The 12,846-nt window shown below is 48.9% G+C and overlaps 8 protein-coding genes across 8 annotated transcripts; 6 read left to right on the top strand and 2 right to left on the bottom strand.

Annotated features, from left to right (window-relative positions):
* Positions 1 to 116: 116 nt before the first annotated feature.
* On the bottom strand, positions 117 to 2,453 carry F5J12DRAFT_902062 (heat shock protein 70 family; the record flags this gene model as incomplete). Its single annotated transcript, XM_051748245.1, is given in 10 exon segments — positions 117 to 131; positions 151 to 331; positions 373 to 421; positions 478 to 681; positions 729 to 1,200; positions 1,220 to 1,745; positions 1,800 to 1,876; positions 1,928 to 1,987; positions 2,036 to 2,114; positions 2,386 to 2,453. The coding sequence occupies 10 exon segments, from the start codon at positions 2,451 to 2,453 to the stop codon at positions 117 to 119; spliced, it is 1,731 nt and encodes a 576-aa protein (XP_051605655.1).
* Positions 2,454 to 3,254: 801 nt separating this feature from the next.
* On the top strand, positions 3,255 to 3,509 carry F5J12DRAFT_684708 (uncharacterized protein; the record flags this gene model as incomplete). The annotated part of the gene is made up of 1 exon (XM_051740292.1): positions 3,255 to 3,509. A coding segment is annotated over one exon (255 nt), but the record flags the coding sequence as incomplete, so codon positions are not given.
* A 295-nt stretch (positions 3,510 to 3,804) lies between these two features.
* Positions 3,805 to 4,635, top strand: F5J12DRAFT_710161 (uncharacterized protein; the record flags this gene model as incomplete). Its single annotated transcript, XM_051740627.1, has 2 exons — positions 3,805 to 4,038; positions 4,099 to 4,635. Coding segments are annotated over 2 exons (771 nt in total), but the record flags the coding sequence as incomplete, so codon positions are not given.
* An 85-nt stretch (positions 4,636 to 4,720) lies between these two features.
* F5J12DRAFT_15889 (uncharacterized protein) lies at positions 4,721 to 5,867 on the top strand. The gene is made up of 3 exons (XM_051738185.1): positions 4,721 to 5,187; positions 5,243 to 5,347; positions 5,398 to 5,867. Exons 1-3 carry the CDS (start codon positions 4,840 to 4,842, stop codon positions 5,776 to 5,778), a joined length of 834 nt encoding a protein of 277 aa, XP_051605652.1. The 5' UTR covers positions 4,721 to 4,839; the 3' UTR covers positions 5,779 to 5,867.
* Positions 5,868 to 6,775: 908 nt separating this feature from the next.
* F5J12DRAFT_791722 (uncharacterized protein) lies at positions 6,776 to 7,975 on the top strand. Its single transcript, XM_051743896.1, has 2 exons — positions 6,776 to 7,094; positions 7,154 to 7,975. Exons 1-2 carry the CDS (start codon positions 6,967 to 6,969, stop codon positions 7,794 to 7,796), a joined length of 771 nt encoding a protein of 256 aa, XP_051605651.1. The 5' UTR covers positions 6,776 to 6,966; the 3' UTR covers positions 7,797 to 7,975.
* A 1,209-nt stretch (positions 7,976 to 9,184) lies between these two features.
* F5J12DRAFT_791716 (uncharacterized protein) lies at positions 9,185 to 11,289 on the top strand. The gene is made up of 10 exons (XM_051743895.1): positions 9,185 to 9,363; positions 9,429 to 9,517; positions 9,571 to 9,640; positions 9,690 to 9,771; positions 9,819 to 10,545; positions 10,594 to 10,668; positions 10,724 to 10,737; positions 10,789 to 10,848; positions 10,903 to 11,020; positions 11,077 to 11,289. The coding sequence occupies exons 1-10, from the start codon at positions 9,319 to 9,321 to the stop codon at positions 11,186 to 11,188; spliced, it is 1,392 nt and encodes a 463-aa protein (XP_051605650.1). The 5' UTR covers positions 9,185 to 9,318; the 3' UTR covers positions 11,189 to 11,289.
* Positions 11,290 to 12,043, bottom strand: F5J12DRAFT_791710 (uncharacterized protein). Its single transcript, XM_051743894.1, has 3 exons — positions 11,715 to 12,043; positions 11,574 to 11,658; positions 11,290 to 11,523 (listed from the first exon to the last, which is right to left on the bottom strand). Exons 1-2 carry the CDS (start codon positions 11,952 to 11,954, stop codon positions 11,596 to 11,598), a joined length of 303 nt encoding a protein of 100 aa, XP_051605649.1. The 5' UTR covers positions 11,955 to 12,043; the 3' UTR covers positions 11,290 to 11,523; positions 11,574 to 11,595.
* Positions 12,044 to 12,166: 123 nt separating this feature from the next.
* Positions 12,167 to 12,376, top strand: F5J12DRAFT_686504 (uncharacterized protein; the record flags this gene model as incomplete). Its single annotated transcript, XM_051740318.1, has 1 exon — positions 12,167 to 12,376. A coding segment is annotated over one exon (210 nt), but the record flags the coding sequence as incomplete, so codon positions are not given.
* Between the last annotated feature and the right edge of the window lie 470 nt (positions 12,377 to 12,846).

The raw sequence follows: 12,846 nt of genomic DNA, 5'->3' as shown, positions 1-12,846 counted from the left end.
CTTAAAAACAGTGACCCGCAATTTTTGCAGTCACCCCTCCATTTTTTTTTTCGAGTGGATCAATAAGACGTTTTATCATAATATGAAGATACCCATACTACAGCTCAGAGATCTGACTACCTCGAGTAGACCTGTGGCAGACGGAAGTACAAGTAGGACAAGGAAGAGCGTGGGGGGCGTGTCCTCAGAGCCTTGCGTTAACTGCGTGGAGGACGCATTCTCTGCGCCGCGCTTCTCGTACACCTTCTGGAAAAGGCCTAGCGAAACTTGTTGAGTCTCGCCGATCTTCTCCTCGATTTGCTCGGCAGTGACAGAAGCATCGCCGGGAGGCCTTTCGAGGCCAATTCACTAAGTTCGCCAGCGAGTTTCGACACCTTCTCCCTCTCGGCAGCATCAAGCTGCTCCTTGAACTCGTTCATTGCTATCACAGGTGCGAATCAATGCAGGAAAGTGAAGCACCATGTAGTAAATACGTACCCTTCTCTGTGTCGACACAGACTGACTCGCCCTTGTTTGCTTCCTCGATGAGTTCCCAATGGGCCTTATCCACATCGGCATACTTCTCAGCGTCAGAGATCATGCACTCAATGTCCTTGTCGCTCAGACCTGACAAAGACGTGATCATCATAGACTGATCCTTGTTGGTTGCCTTATCCTTGGCGGTGACGTGGACGATATCATCTACAAGGGATGAGGAAATTATCTGAAGACCTGTATAAGAGACATACCAGCATTGATGTCGAAAGTGATCTCAATTTGAGAGACGCCCTTTGGGGCCGGAATACCGACGAGATTGAAGTTGTCAAGGAGTTTGTTGTCCCTGACGAGTTCACGTTCACCCTGGAAAATCTTGTCCTCAATGGCGGTCTGGCCATCGGCAGCGGTAGAGAAAACTTGCGACTTCTTCGTTGGGATGGTTGTACTGCGGTTGATGAGTTTTGTCATGATACCATCGAAAGTCTCAATGCCGAGGGAGAGTGGGGTGATGTCGAGAAGTAGAATGTCGGTGACATTTCCAGCGAGAACACCACCCTGGATAGCAGCACTAATGGCAACGGCTTCATCGGGATCGACACCTTTACTCGGCTCACGACCGAAGATCGACTTCACGGACTCACCGACCTTAGGCATGCGGGTCATACCACCAACGAGGAAGACTTCGTTCACCTCACTAGACTTGACTCCAGCATTCGGACAACGCTTTCTTGCAGGGATCAACGGTACGTTGGATCAGAGGGCCGGTAAGGGTCTCAAATTGAGTGCGGTTCAACTTCAAGTTGATGTACTTTGGACCGGTTGCGTCCGTGGTGATGAATGGCAAGTTAATTTCGGTCTGCGTCGTGGATGATAATTCAATCTTGGCCTTTTCGGCAGCCTCACGAATGCGCTGAATGGCCATGCAGTCTTGATTGAGGTCAATGCTCGACTCTTTCTTGAATTCATTGAGGATGTGGGTAACAAGAGCGATGTCAAAGTCCTCGCCACCAAAGTGGGTGTCTCCATTGGTGGACTTGACCTTGAAGACTCCTTTGTGCATCTCCAGGATGGAGATATCAAAAGTACCACCGCCAAGATCGTACGTGGCAATCACTGATGATTCGGTACGATCAAGGCCATATGCCAGTGCCGCAGCTGCCAGCTCGTTGATGACTCGAAGAACCTCAAGGCCAGTGATTTGACCAGCGTCCTTGGTGGCCTGCCGTTGCACATCGTTAAAGTATGCGGGGACCGTAATGACCGCATGACTAATAATAGTAGTCAACACTGGGGGACTCCTAACTAGTATACGCGCAACTTACTTGACTTTCTTGTTGAGATACTGCCTGGCGGTCTCACGCATCTTGGTAAGTACCATGGACGATAACTCCTCAGCACTCTAGAAAGTATATTAGTTCTCTTACTGATCCAGAGGGGTGAAAAGGCATACGAATTGTTGTCTCTCGCCACCGATGTCAACCTCGACAGCTGGTCGAGCATCTTGAACACCCTGCAGATGATATAAGATGCTTTCCTATTTAACAATTGTCGCATGTACTAACCAGTGCTTCATGTCCTCCTGGACCTCCACGTCCTTGAACTTGCGGCCGATCAAGCGCTTAAATGTGAAGACAGTTCTGGTGGCAAGTGGACCAATGGATGGAGCTTGGTGCGGTGAAGGGCAAGAGCAGTGAATTTCTGTATCTTGGTCTTCAAGCCGGACGAGGATGGGGGCAACTCCGGGCAAGCGAAAAAGCAGGTGATAAAATGAGTACGAAGAGGCATCAAATTGAAACATGTTCATGGCTGTAGTATTCGTCTTGTCATGCGATGGGCTGTGTCGGTGGTGGTTTCGACGAAAATATGATATGGGAATCCAATGTTGACCGCAGGTGCCCGCACTCGCACTGGTAGTTGGTACATAGCAAGTCGTGTTGCGGTATATCCGTCTTCCTCGGGCTCCTTGGCACTTGCATCGTTGGTAGTCTTGCATGGATTCACGACGACGAGGGCAGTGGAGCTGATTCTAGTGCAAGGTAAGTCCGCACCTGTGGGCCCGTGACCGTGGGAAATGGTGTCGCACTACTGAGACAGTGGCGACACACCAGCAATGTCGATGCCGTGGACATGAGCTCCATCGCCCAGCTAGCGTTCCTGCCCCTTCCACAGCCCAGCCTTGGTAGATGGCCAGCTAATATCCAGACCGCTCATGGAACCATCAAGAAAGTGTACGATCAAGCTCTTTATGTCCTGTGATCTGATAGTTTTCCGGATCCCACTCGGGTTTCATTCCACATAGACGCACTCACTTCAACTGCACTTCCCATCCTCGAAGCACTTATCCCTAGTGGTGCTAGTCATGAGGACGAATCTCTGCCTCAGGAGTGGTTGGTGGGTGTCGCAAGGCTCATTGGGCAGGCAGTGCAAGATCTTCGGGACGTGGCACAGGTTGTTAATATGTTGTATGTCCGATTTTCTGTCAGTGAATGGCGCTTGACTTCTTTTCAAGTGAATGGCGAGAGGTTAGTATACCTGAGCTTGTAACGGAGTCCAAGAATGGTCGGCGCGGACGGCCTCAGAAGTCTGTATGCCCTGACTTCCTTACTGAGGTTGTCACCGATAATAGCCGTCACATCAGTCTCAGTGAACTTGCTCGCATCCTAGGCATTAGCCGCATGACACTCTGGCGAACTATGCGGAAACATGGCCTGAAGCGGAGCTACACCGTATTGAGCAACGATGACTTGGATGTAGTTGTGAGGGCGTTCAAGAAACACAAACCAGAGTCTGGATTCTGCTATTTACTCGGACACTTACGCCATCATGGGATTCGAGTCCAACAAAAACGAATATGGCAGTCATTGTCTCGCGTTGATAGACTAGGTCAGCGGTTACGTGAACATCGTGTTATAAAACGCAGGGTGTATCGTGTCAAGAGGTCAAATGCGCTCTGGCACATTGACGGACACCACAAACTCATCCGATGGGGATTTGTGGTCCATGGAATTATTGATGGTTACTGTCGAACGGTGTGTCGCAGCGCTTACTGACATGTTTGATTGACCTTACGCTTTCAACAGATTACTGGTTTATGTGCCAGTACAGACAACCTCGCATCAACCGTTTTCAATGTATTCCTCAATGCACAGGCAGAGTATGGAATGCCATCACATATGAGAGGTGATCGTGGTGGTGAAAATATCGACGTGGCTACATACATGGTAGCTGTCCAAGGTCCCAACCGTGGATCATTTATGTGGGGATCGTAAGTCACAACTACGCGCCAATGGCTGTCTTTTTGATGTCATGTACTACAGGTCTACCTGAAACTCGAGGATTGAACGCGTGTGGGTCGAAGTTGGAACTCAATTTGTACGCCGCTGGCGGGGATTTTTTTCTCGGTGTGAAAGACTTCACTGCCTTAATCCTGGTGACAGCAGTCACCTGTGGCTCATTCAAAGGCTCTTTCTTCGGGAAATTAATGATGATTGTGAGGACTTCCAGTGCGAATGGAACCTTCATCCAATTAGCGGGCCAACGACCAATAATAAAAGTCCACAGGTGTGTGAAGCATATCATTTTAAGGATGGGCCGCACTCAATTTTACTGACATATCCACAGGATTTACGGCTTATCAGTAATGTCACGCTAGGAGAATACTACGACGAATATGAGGGGATCCATCCCCTCACTATTGAGCGATATTATGGCGTTCACGGCCATGTACGGGTTCGGCGGAATGGCCAAACGGGTGCAGGCCATTGCCCCGACGAGGAGCCAGAGGTCGATGACGAAGAAATTGCCACAAACGAACATAATGGTATTCTGAGAAGGGTTGGAGCTGACCTCCAGGAGCAAGTGCGCCATGAAGCAGTGGAAGTTCCTGGCAAAGGATCACCTTTCGCATGTGTCAAAGACGAGGCAGAATTTTGGTCAGTGCTTGACCGCGTTGTCATTGAAGATATCACACCAGCAGGGTATGGAGATGATCATGGGTCAGAAGGTGATGAATCAACAGAGGAGCACATCACAATTGGTCGGCAGGGAACATGGTTTGTTACAGTATCATTAGCAGAGCCCATATGGGCAAGACGGGCAAAAACCTGGTGTCAGGCACTCGCCGTTCTAACTCTCTTCGATGCAGATGGTTATTTTTGATCCCCCCCTAGTCATACATGCAATGTATTTACTGTACATATGGTCATGGTCAATTCAGTGGTTGTCGAGTTGAGCACAAGCACAACACTACCGGCTTAGTCAACATTAGACAGACACATCAGAACTCAGAGTCCTGCCTCGAGCTTCAGTCTTCACTCACTCCTTCTCTCGTTGCCGGTAGTTGGTCCAATCCCTCCATGCCAGATGTCGACGAGCGGGCTCTGCTGCTATTTCGATGAGAACGGAAAACAATGCAGTTGCAGGATGTTTACCGCACCTGCCAACAAGAATGCACGTTATCACTGTCGTGAGTGCACGCATGGTTTCAGTAATCACCCGGAAGCACAGTTTAGCAACAAATCCCCGAAATTGACTATGGATGTAAAGGTAGAGCCTGCAACCGGCAACCGGCTTTTGGATGTGTTCCATCAACGGAAGACATCTCGCACTATGGAGTTGCCTAACTCCCTCCAGCATGTGCGTGAAGAGGTCCTGAAAGGATTCTGTGCTGGTAGCAGTGGGACACAACGAGTTACATCAACTAAAATTAAGGTGCGTTGGACCACTTCCTAAGCCAGTGTCCATACTCCAATATTGATGATCACAGAAACCTAACTCTACTGGGAAGCGGGTCCCATCTGGTAACCATGATGGGTCCCAGCAGGATGTTTTAGTTGGAACGTGGCTACTACTGATCGATGCGTTGGATGAGGTATGTGCTATTGAACTAGCTCCTAACAAGTATTAATCACAGATATACAGGCAGGTGAATTGATCCAGACAAAACCACTGTTGAGAACAGAAATGTACACAGCAGAACATCGGCAGTGTGTGCACACTGGTGCCAATGCGGCCAAATTCGCATTCCGGCGGGACTGGACTCACGACGATGTCGACAAGTACCTCAGAGAACACGTTTTCCCGCGTCCGATGGAGTATGCACTTATGCACAAGAAGGGTAAAAGTAAGGCGAGCTGTTGTTGGAAACTCGCCTTCAAGGAGAAACAACGATTCGGACTCGCAGTGACCGAGGACCTTCCGACTGGCCAGGATCTATTCTACTATCGAGGACGGTTTAAATGTGGCACAGATTCGAGCATAATTATAGGTATGAGTTATGCCTTCCACCTGTTAAACTACTAATATATCAACACAGCATTGTGCGGTCATGTCCCGGAAGAGGAATATGCGTCTTGGGGTCTAAGACAGCATCAGGAGAGTAGTGAATTCCAGCCAGCAAAGCTTCGAGAGAGTAGCGACTCCATCCCTCCAGCAGCCTCAAGTGAAGACTCCGAAGACAAACGGACAATATTTGAATCCATGATGCGGAAGCAGGGACGCAGTCAGCACCCTGGTACGATGACCAGAACCCTGTTCTAATCACAGCTGACCTCTGAATTTTCCCCTCTGTGCAGACCAACCAAAAGGGAAACGAGGCCGATATCAATCACCGGTAATCGAGATCGAGAGTTCAACTGACTCTACTCAGCCACCGCCCAGCACCCAAGTTCCTCGCATCCATGGTGGATCCATCAGGCCATCAACACGTAAGTCCCATTTCTTTGTTTTTGACATGTGCTCACACCGCAACAGTTTTTCTCCCATCAGGCGACAGTGACTTATTGGATGTGGCTGACCTCCTGACTCAATTGAAGGGTCTCTCGGTTTCTCCACCTCCACCCACATTCGTTGGCCAGGCGCCTCTCGCCACTGTGAATCGCTATGTCTCGTTGCCCCCCAAATTTTTACAGGATCTTGATCCCTTTGGATCACTGGTCAACTCCCCCCTCTTACACCCGTATGTAAATCCGTGGTCACCTGATTATTTCCTTGGTGCGGCCGACTACTTTTGATTTGGAGGTAACATGCTATTGAGTATGAATGGTCATCCACTTACATCTAACCGTAATCCACATTCATGTCTATGGAATTTTGAGGTACCACCCACATTCGTTTAATCAGCATTCATGTCGACGCAGTTACATCCTGTAATCACTTGTCCCCAGCATCAATATACCGTTGATCTCGAGGCTTAGCCCTCTTCGCAAATATTGTTGTGGTTTGTTTACTCCTGTCAGCGGAGCCAGCCACATGTCCTGCTCGTCGACGCAAGTCCAATCCCTCTGCAAAGTGATGGATGACCAAACCCAAACCATGCCCATGCGACGACATCACATGTTCTACTACGAAGACGGAACCCATGTCTTCCAGGTGAGTTACCTAGCATCGTAGTAACATCTATCAGGCTGTTTACAATACATCCAGGCTCAAAGTTCACTATTCAAAGTCCATAAGAGTGTTCTCTCCGACAAATCCATCGCCTTTAAGTCTATGTTTGCTGCACAAGACAGTACCGGACTTCCCCAAACTGATGGACACAGCGACGAAAAACCAATTATTGTGCCTGATCAAGTCTCCGACCTAGGATTTGAACTGTTTCTGTCCGTGTGCTACAACAAGTAGGTCGATCCGTATGCTGCCATTGAAAATATGCTATATATTGATGTTGTTATTTCAGATGGCGCCCAGATACTTCACAGGCATCCGAGACCACCCTTCTTCAGCTCCTTGAGCTTAGTCGCATGTATGAGTCCAAGGACGTCCGTGAACACGCCATCAAGCAACTCGCCTCTCGCCGCTATACCATCAAACCTATCACACTGATCTCCATTGCCCTAAAATATCATATCAAGGACATCTTCTGTTACGCATTCAGACGGCTCATCCCAAAGCCTATAAACGAACTCAACCACGCCGATTATGAGCTTCTTACTGTCCCTGTATGGATGACGCTCCTCAGAGTCAAGGAGCGACTCGAACTCCACCGCCGTATTGTGGCATGTGAGCCACCACCTATGGTGCATTCGCCGTGTTGCCAGGACCACAAGAGGTGTGTTGACGACTGGCGCCAAGTATGGTGGAATGGCATGGGCCGGTACTTGCTTGATGGTCGTAGTCCTCAGCCATACAACTCTGCGGTCAAGCAATTTGAAGGTCTTAGCTATGGGAGTGTCGACCCCGAGTGTTGGAGAGTGATGCTCGCTCTTGTCAAGGAGGGGAAGGCATTTCAGCACGAAGATGATCTCATTTACCGCACAGCTCGGGGACTGGCAGAGTACTTGATCCACGAACCCTTCTTCGGCGATGATATAGACATGTGATCCTACAGTTGTACATCTAGTGTCGTGGCCATCCACCCAAAAAATCACAGGCCATATATATTTAAAGTATTAATGACTGCAAAAGTTGCGGGTCACTGTCTTTAAGTTGCGCAGTGCTGTAAAAGTTGCGCAATCGCCTGTTTTATTTTGTTTGTTAATGTTACAGATGCAGCGTCATAGGGCCGTAATGACGACTTGTCTAAAACGTCCGCGGTGGGCGCGTCGTGGGGAAATGGCAACTCTTCGATCGTAATAGCGTTCCAGATGTATAGTCTCCTGCATTATGTGTAACGAGCACTTCAAGCAGGCGAGGAAGAAAAAAGACAGGGAATGTAACGCATGCCCCAAAAAATTTTATCGTCCAGCTAGTGTGTAAGGTGTCACGATGCCTGACCATTCTTAGCATAAGAAATTTACAGCACAAGAGCTAGAGAACGTGCTCAACGAGTGATTCCAGACTTTGGATCGTTTGGTGGTGACCGAGTGTCTCAAAGAAGCACGAGACGCTTCGTATATGTGGACCTACAACGCAAGTCTAAAATTTAAAAAGGTCCAAGGGATTGCGGCAGACGAGGAATCACGCTCGGTCGCGGCAGCTTTCAGATCCTCAGACCTCGTGAGAAGGGTATAGTACTTCCTAGGACTAGTGGATCTGCCTCCAAGTACAGTCGGCCCTGGAAAACTTGGCAGCATTCATATCGAAGACCCGAAACATTTTTTACATCATACTTGCATTGTGAGAAGCATCCGTGGCTCCAGACCTTCCGGAATAATTGCGTCGGAGAGTACTGTCCGTTCTTGCCCCAAACTGAGGTGGCATTCTACTGACAACCCGGGATGATTATCCACGTTACTCGGTTTTTGTGTACACTATTACACAAGGGAGGGGGCTGTGGAGCGCTCCACCATGCTATTGGTGCTGACAGGCTGTGACCCTCCTCATGACAACCGCCACTGGTCTGACATGTCAATTTTTGACATACTCTCATTTCCGACTCCCGGAGGTAAGTTCCCAGACCAGTAGCGAGTAGTGATATCTTGTAGTAATCATTCGTGTTATGATAATAATATCTACCATAGCCTGCGGTAGGTCGTTTACTGCATCGCCTTTAACGCCAAGTTACATATACGGAGTGCTTGGACGTAGGGGGATTGTTGCAGCAGGCGCAGCATTCAGATGTTGAAACTGGGATAGTGAGCTCCTTGACTGCATATGCGGCTTAGTGTTGCTCCACGGTCTGTTGACTCGACCTATTTCCACAAGAAACAACCATCCTGTCGACTACATGTTAGCCAAATTTTGAAGTCTTCTGACGCAGCGTCACCGAGTGATAGGGGCTATTACTGTTATTATTAATCATAATTTGTCATCGCGGCAAGGCGCACCGGGACGAAGCCACCAACGTTCACCTCATTCGCTGCGTCGCACGAACACATCTCACATCTCTGAATCCGTTGCTACAGTTTGAAAGAGTCCCGGAAAGTCGGTCCCCGTTGTTTTTATGTGAAAGTATACGCCGAAATGCCGAAGGATTTTTTAAGAAGTGAATCTCGAGAAGATGACCTCGTAGGCAACTTATAACGATCTATTGCGCATTTGTCATGAGTCTTATATGATCACTAATGATACAGGATTCGGAGATAGGCTCTCCTGGAGATCATGAGAGTCAAAGTGGCCAAAACTACGGTCCCAATAAGCCTGGAAGGAAGAAGAATCCCAAGTAAGGCCTGCCGACTGCGTCCTGCGTTCCCGTTCGAGATTGAACATCTTTAGCTCCCAGGCAGCCCGTAGGGACCAGAACCGCATCGCGCAGCGCGAGTTTCGTCTAAGAAAACAGCAGAAAGTACGCCTAGCTTTCGTAGGGTGTCTTGCCGCTGAAATGTTGAGTCCAGATACGAGACCTCGAGGCTCGCGTGGAACTCCTCTCCGCTTCACAAGATGAAGCTCTGACGGATCTTAGGTCCATCCTAAAGGGTATGTTAGCCCCCTATCGGGAAGTCGGAGTCACTGAACTCTCCAAGACTTGATGTCGGAAAATCTGATGCTTCGCAATTTGCTAAAGAGTGTTGCTGGTTTCATTGGCGAAGGTGCTGGGGGTGTCATGGCGGAATTGGGATATGAAATGCATGAGTTTGAGGCACTCCTCAACAAATCTGAAACAGATACAGCTTGGGAGAGTTTTCAAAAGAGAAAGCGGGCTCAGAAGACGGCACAGTCAACTGAATCCATGTCATCAACTCTGGGTCCCCAAACTGGGCCCAGCAAGAGACCCGCCGAGGATACCGCAACGTCCAGTCAATCCAAGAAATCTAGGGGGATGGGTGGGTCCGACAATCCAACGGAACGACATGAGGCGTATCCGCTACTTATACCAATGAGTACAACCGTGCCGCCGCCGCCACCAGCTGCAACAACGTTATATCCACCTCCGACACGATCACCCCAGGAAAACATCTTTTCCGACCTTATGCGCAATGGACACGCTACCTCTTCTGTTTTCCTGCCTCCCACACCATCGGCGACCCCAGGTCAATACCCTACGCCGTCATCATCGAGCGGGTACTCGTACTTGCCACAGATGAATTTAATGGATCAAGGGATGAGTACCATGTCCTTTTCTTCATCCAAGAATGGAACAGTGCGTGCCCAGCCACGCGTTCTTCCGCAAGCCAATGCAACGTCTGAGGAACCAGACGACGATGGGGAACCTGAGGACCCAAAGAAGGTTGAGGCCATGAAATTGATCAGGTATATCGTTTCTACATTTTGCTTATAGTTTCCTTATTGCGAATACAGGTATCATCTAGACAATTATACACGAAACAACAATTATTGCCTACCTTCCTCTCTACGACCGACCTTAGTGCAAAAGTACGTTTGTCAGTTTGGTTCTTTAACCACGGCTTCTCACTGTAAGCCATTACAGGACGGTGAATCATGGTATCCTCATTTTTTTTTGGCCGATCATTGCTTCAAGCTGACCTTAATCAGAGAGCATAATTGATCGCATCATTAACCCGGAGTTGCGTGATCGCATCATACTTTTAAGAGGTTGGGAACTCAGCTAATCAGTGGTATCCAACTAACTGATGTACGCCTTCATAGGGCAATTCTCTTTGGCTGACTGCTTATATGATTACAAGAAAGCTATAAAAGTACATGGTGACGATGTTCTCGCGCACTGCAATTGGGAGTTGTCGGAGTGGTGGCTACAGAAATATAGGTTTGGATCTCACGCTGTTCAGAATGAAGTACCCTTTCTTACGTCTGCATGGCTAGTTATTTGGTCGGGGAGGCAACCTTGGAGACCTGTAATCGCTGGAGGCGTGAACGTGGAGAAGCAGAACTGAAGTTATCAACCACTGGTGTGCAGGGTGAATCCCCGTCTTAACACGATGCTACTACCGTTCTGGGTGAGAAGGCGTCTGCGCGCAGACATCTGGTAACCACTCGGAAGTCTGAGGATCGTATATATATCTCAAGTCGCTGCGTCGTTGCGTAGTCTGCTCTCTCTCAAGATATTAGTAGCCTAGTAGCATGTACATGTATTACGCTTTACCGTTCAGTATCATGAATGAACAGCTCGGTAGAAATCAATCAGCTTGCACGGAGAAATACAGGATTTGGGTTTTTAAAACATTATGCTCATTCAACTTCGAAGGGATCTGTATGGCACAGACATATTATACTTGGATAAAAATGGGCGCGCGATAACGAATGGCAGCACTGCAACGGAACACATAAGATTTGGATTGCAAGGACGGATCCCTACGTACTCACTCCCCAAAGAGGGAACAACTACCATGAAGCCTTGCGGACACCAGGGATCTCATTGTTTAATGCTTTCAACCGGAATTGGTACTTCAACAATCAGTTGGGAAACTGAACTGGCGAATACCAAACAAAAATGCACTCACTCTGCAAAGTGCAAATTCACTCATAATGCCTCGCCCGCGGCCAGACTCGGAGCAGCGATTTTTAACAGTGGTGGGTCGAGTGTACCTCCCAAAGGTATTCAACTGCAGCTGTGCCTGATGGCGCACTTGTGGCGGAAGACTTTCATTGCGGGCTACGTACAGATAAGCGCGGCGAATGACTTCGTTTGCCTTGACGAGTTCGCGAGCCTTGATGTCCCGTAGGACACGGATGTTGGGCATGGCTGGCGGCGAGAGCTTGGTTGTCCAAGGTTGTAAATAAATGTCAAATGATTCGGCAGGCGCCGGGTAAACACGAAATCGCGCCGGGGGGAATTTTGCTTCTCTCCAAGAGATAGTGTGGACATGGGTTCAGCTGGTACACCTTCGTCAATGCCTCTCAGGAACCTGTTTGCTAATTGCCTCTATTTTACAGTTTTAGAATGCTCAGAACCCTTCGCATAACGTCCCAAAGGCGTCGAACATTTGTCTCCGCACTTTTCGGGCTCACATTCTTCGCCGCGGTACTGACCGTGTCTGCATCGAATATCCTGCCTTGCCCAGTGCGGCCTAATAGAAACCGGTATGCAGACAGTGAAGAGACAGTAAGTGGAGGTGGCGTGACAGGTATAGTGGAAAAGCGGCCGGGGAGGTGGATACAGGAGAGGACAATCTCGGAGGGTACATCTACAAGACGTCGATAACGCTCCCTATGCTAACCTCAGTCCGTATTCAAAAAGCCGCGTAGACTTTTCGGCCTCTTGTGAGGCATATCTTCTGCACACATCCAAGACATGGCTATACGTGCCAATCCTCAGGGTTGAGCGTATCTGGACGGACGAAACACGGGTGAACCTTGTTCCCGGGGACAGCAATGAACTGTGGGGAAGTTTGGATTGACTGCCCTACTGCCGCAGGTCCGTCCCACGCATTCGTGGTGGCCTGCGAACTTGATTTGTGTTGTCACACATAGCAATAGGCCAACATGCGCGGGAGGTGTGGTGTTTACCGCTAGAACAGGTATACCACCCACGGAATGAACGGACAAGGCTGAATATATGAAATCCGCGACTACAGCGACCTCGCATGGTTTGACTGCACAGCTTTCGAGGGAGGATGTGGTTCTTAGTCTGGA

Source organism: Pisolithus orientalis (genome assembly GCF_024613125.1).
Source record: "Pisolithus orientalis strain OTSU chromosome Unknown F5J12scaffold_1, whole genome shotgun sequence".
In the NCBI taxonomy this organism is placed as follows: domain Eukaryota; kingdom Fungi; phylum Basidiomycota; class Agaricomycetes; order Boletales; family Pisolithaceae; genus Pisolithus; species Pisolithus orientalis.
Note: the sequence above shows the minus strand (reverse complement) of the source record. Positions and strands in the feature narration are given on the sequence as shown.

Coding starts and splice junctions, on each gene's coding strand:
- F5J12DRAFT_791722 (XM_051743896.1), top strand. CDS start 6,967: ATGTTTGCTGCACAAGACAGTACCGGACTTCCCCAAACTGATGGACAC. Junction 7,095..7,153: donor CTGTCCGTGTGCTACAACAA/GTAGGTCGATCC, acceptor TTGTTATTTCAG/ATGGCGCCCAGATACTTCAC.
- F5J12DRAFT_791710 (XM_051743894.1), bottom strand. CDS start 11,954: ATGCCCAACATCCGTGTCCTACGGGACATCAAGGCTCGCGAACTCGTC. Junction 11,659..11,714: donor GTGAATTTGCACTTTGCAGA/GTGAGTGCATTT, acceptor TGATTGTTGAAG/TACCAATTCCGGTTGAAAGC.
- F5J12DRAFT_15889 (XM_051738185.1), top strand. CDS start 4,840: ATGTCGACGAGCGGGCTCTGCTGCTATTTCGATGAGAACGGAAAACAA. Junction 5,188..5,242: donor TTACATCAACTAAAATTAAG/GTGCGTTGGACC, acceptor TGATGATCACAG/AAACCTAACTCTACTGGGAA. Junction 5,348..5,397: donor TGATCGATGCGTTGGATGAG/GTATGTGCTATT, acceptor ACAGATATACAG/GCAGGTGAATTGATCCAGAC.
- F5J12DRAFT_791716 (XM_051743895.1), top strand. CDS start 9,319: ATGCCGAAGGATTTTTTAAGAAGTGAATCTCGAGAAGATGACCTC. Junction 9,641..9,689: donor GTCTAAGAAAACAGCAGAAA/GTACGCCTAGCT, acceptor TGTTGAGTCCAG/ATACGAGACCTCGAGGCTCG. Junction 10,849..10,902: donor TCGCATCATACTTTTAAGAG/GTTGGGAACTCA, acceptor ACGCCTTCATAG/GGCAATTCTCTTTGGCTGAC.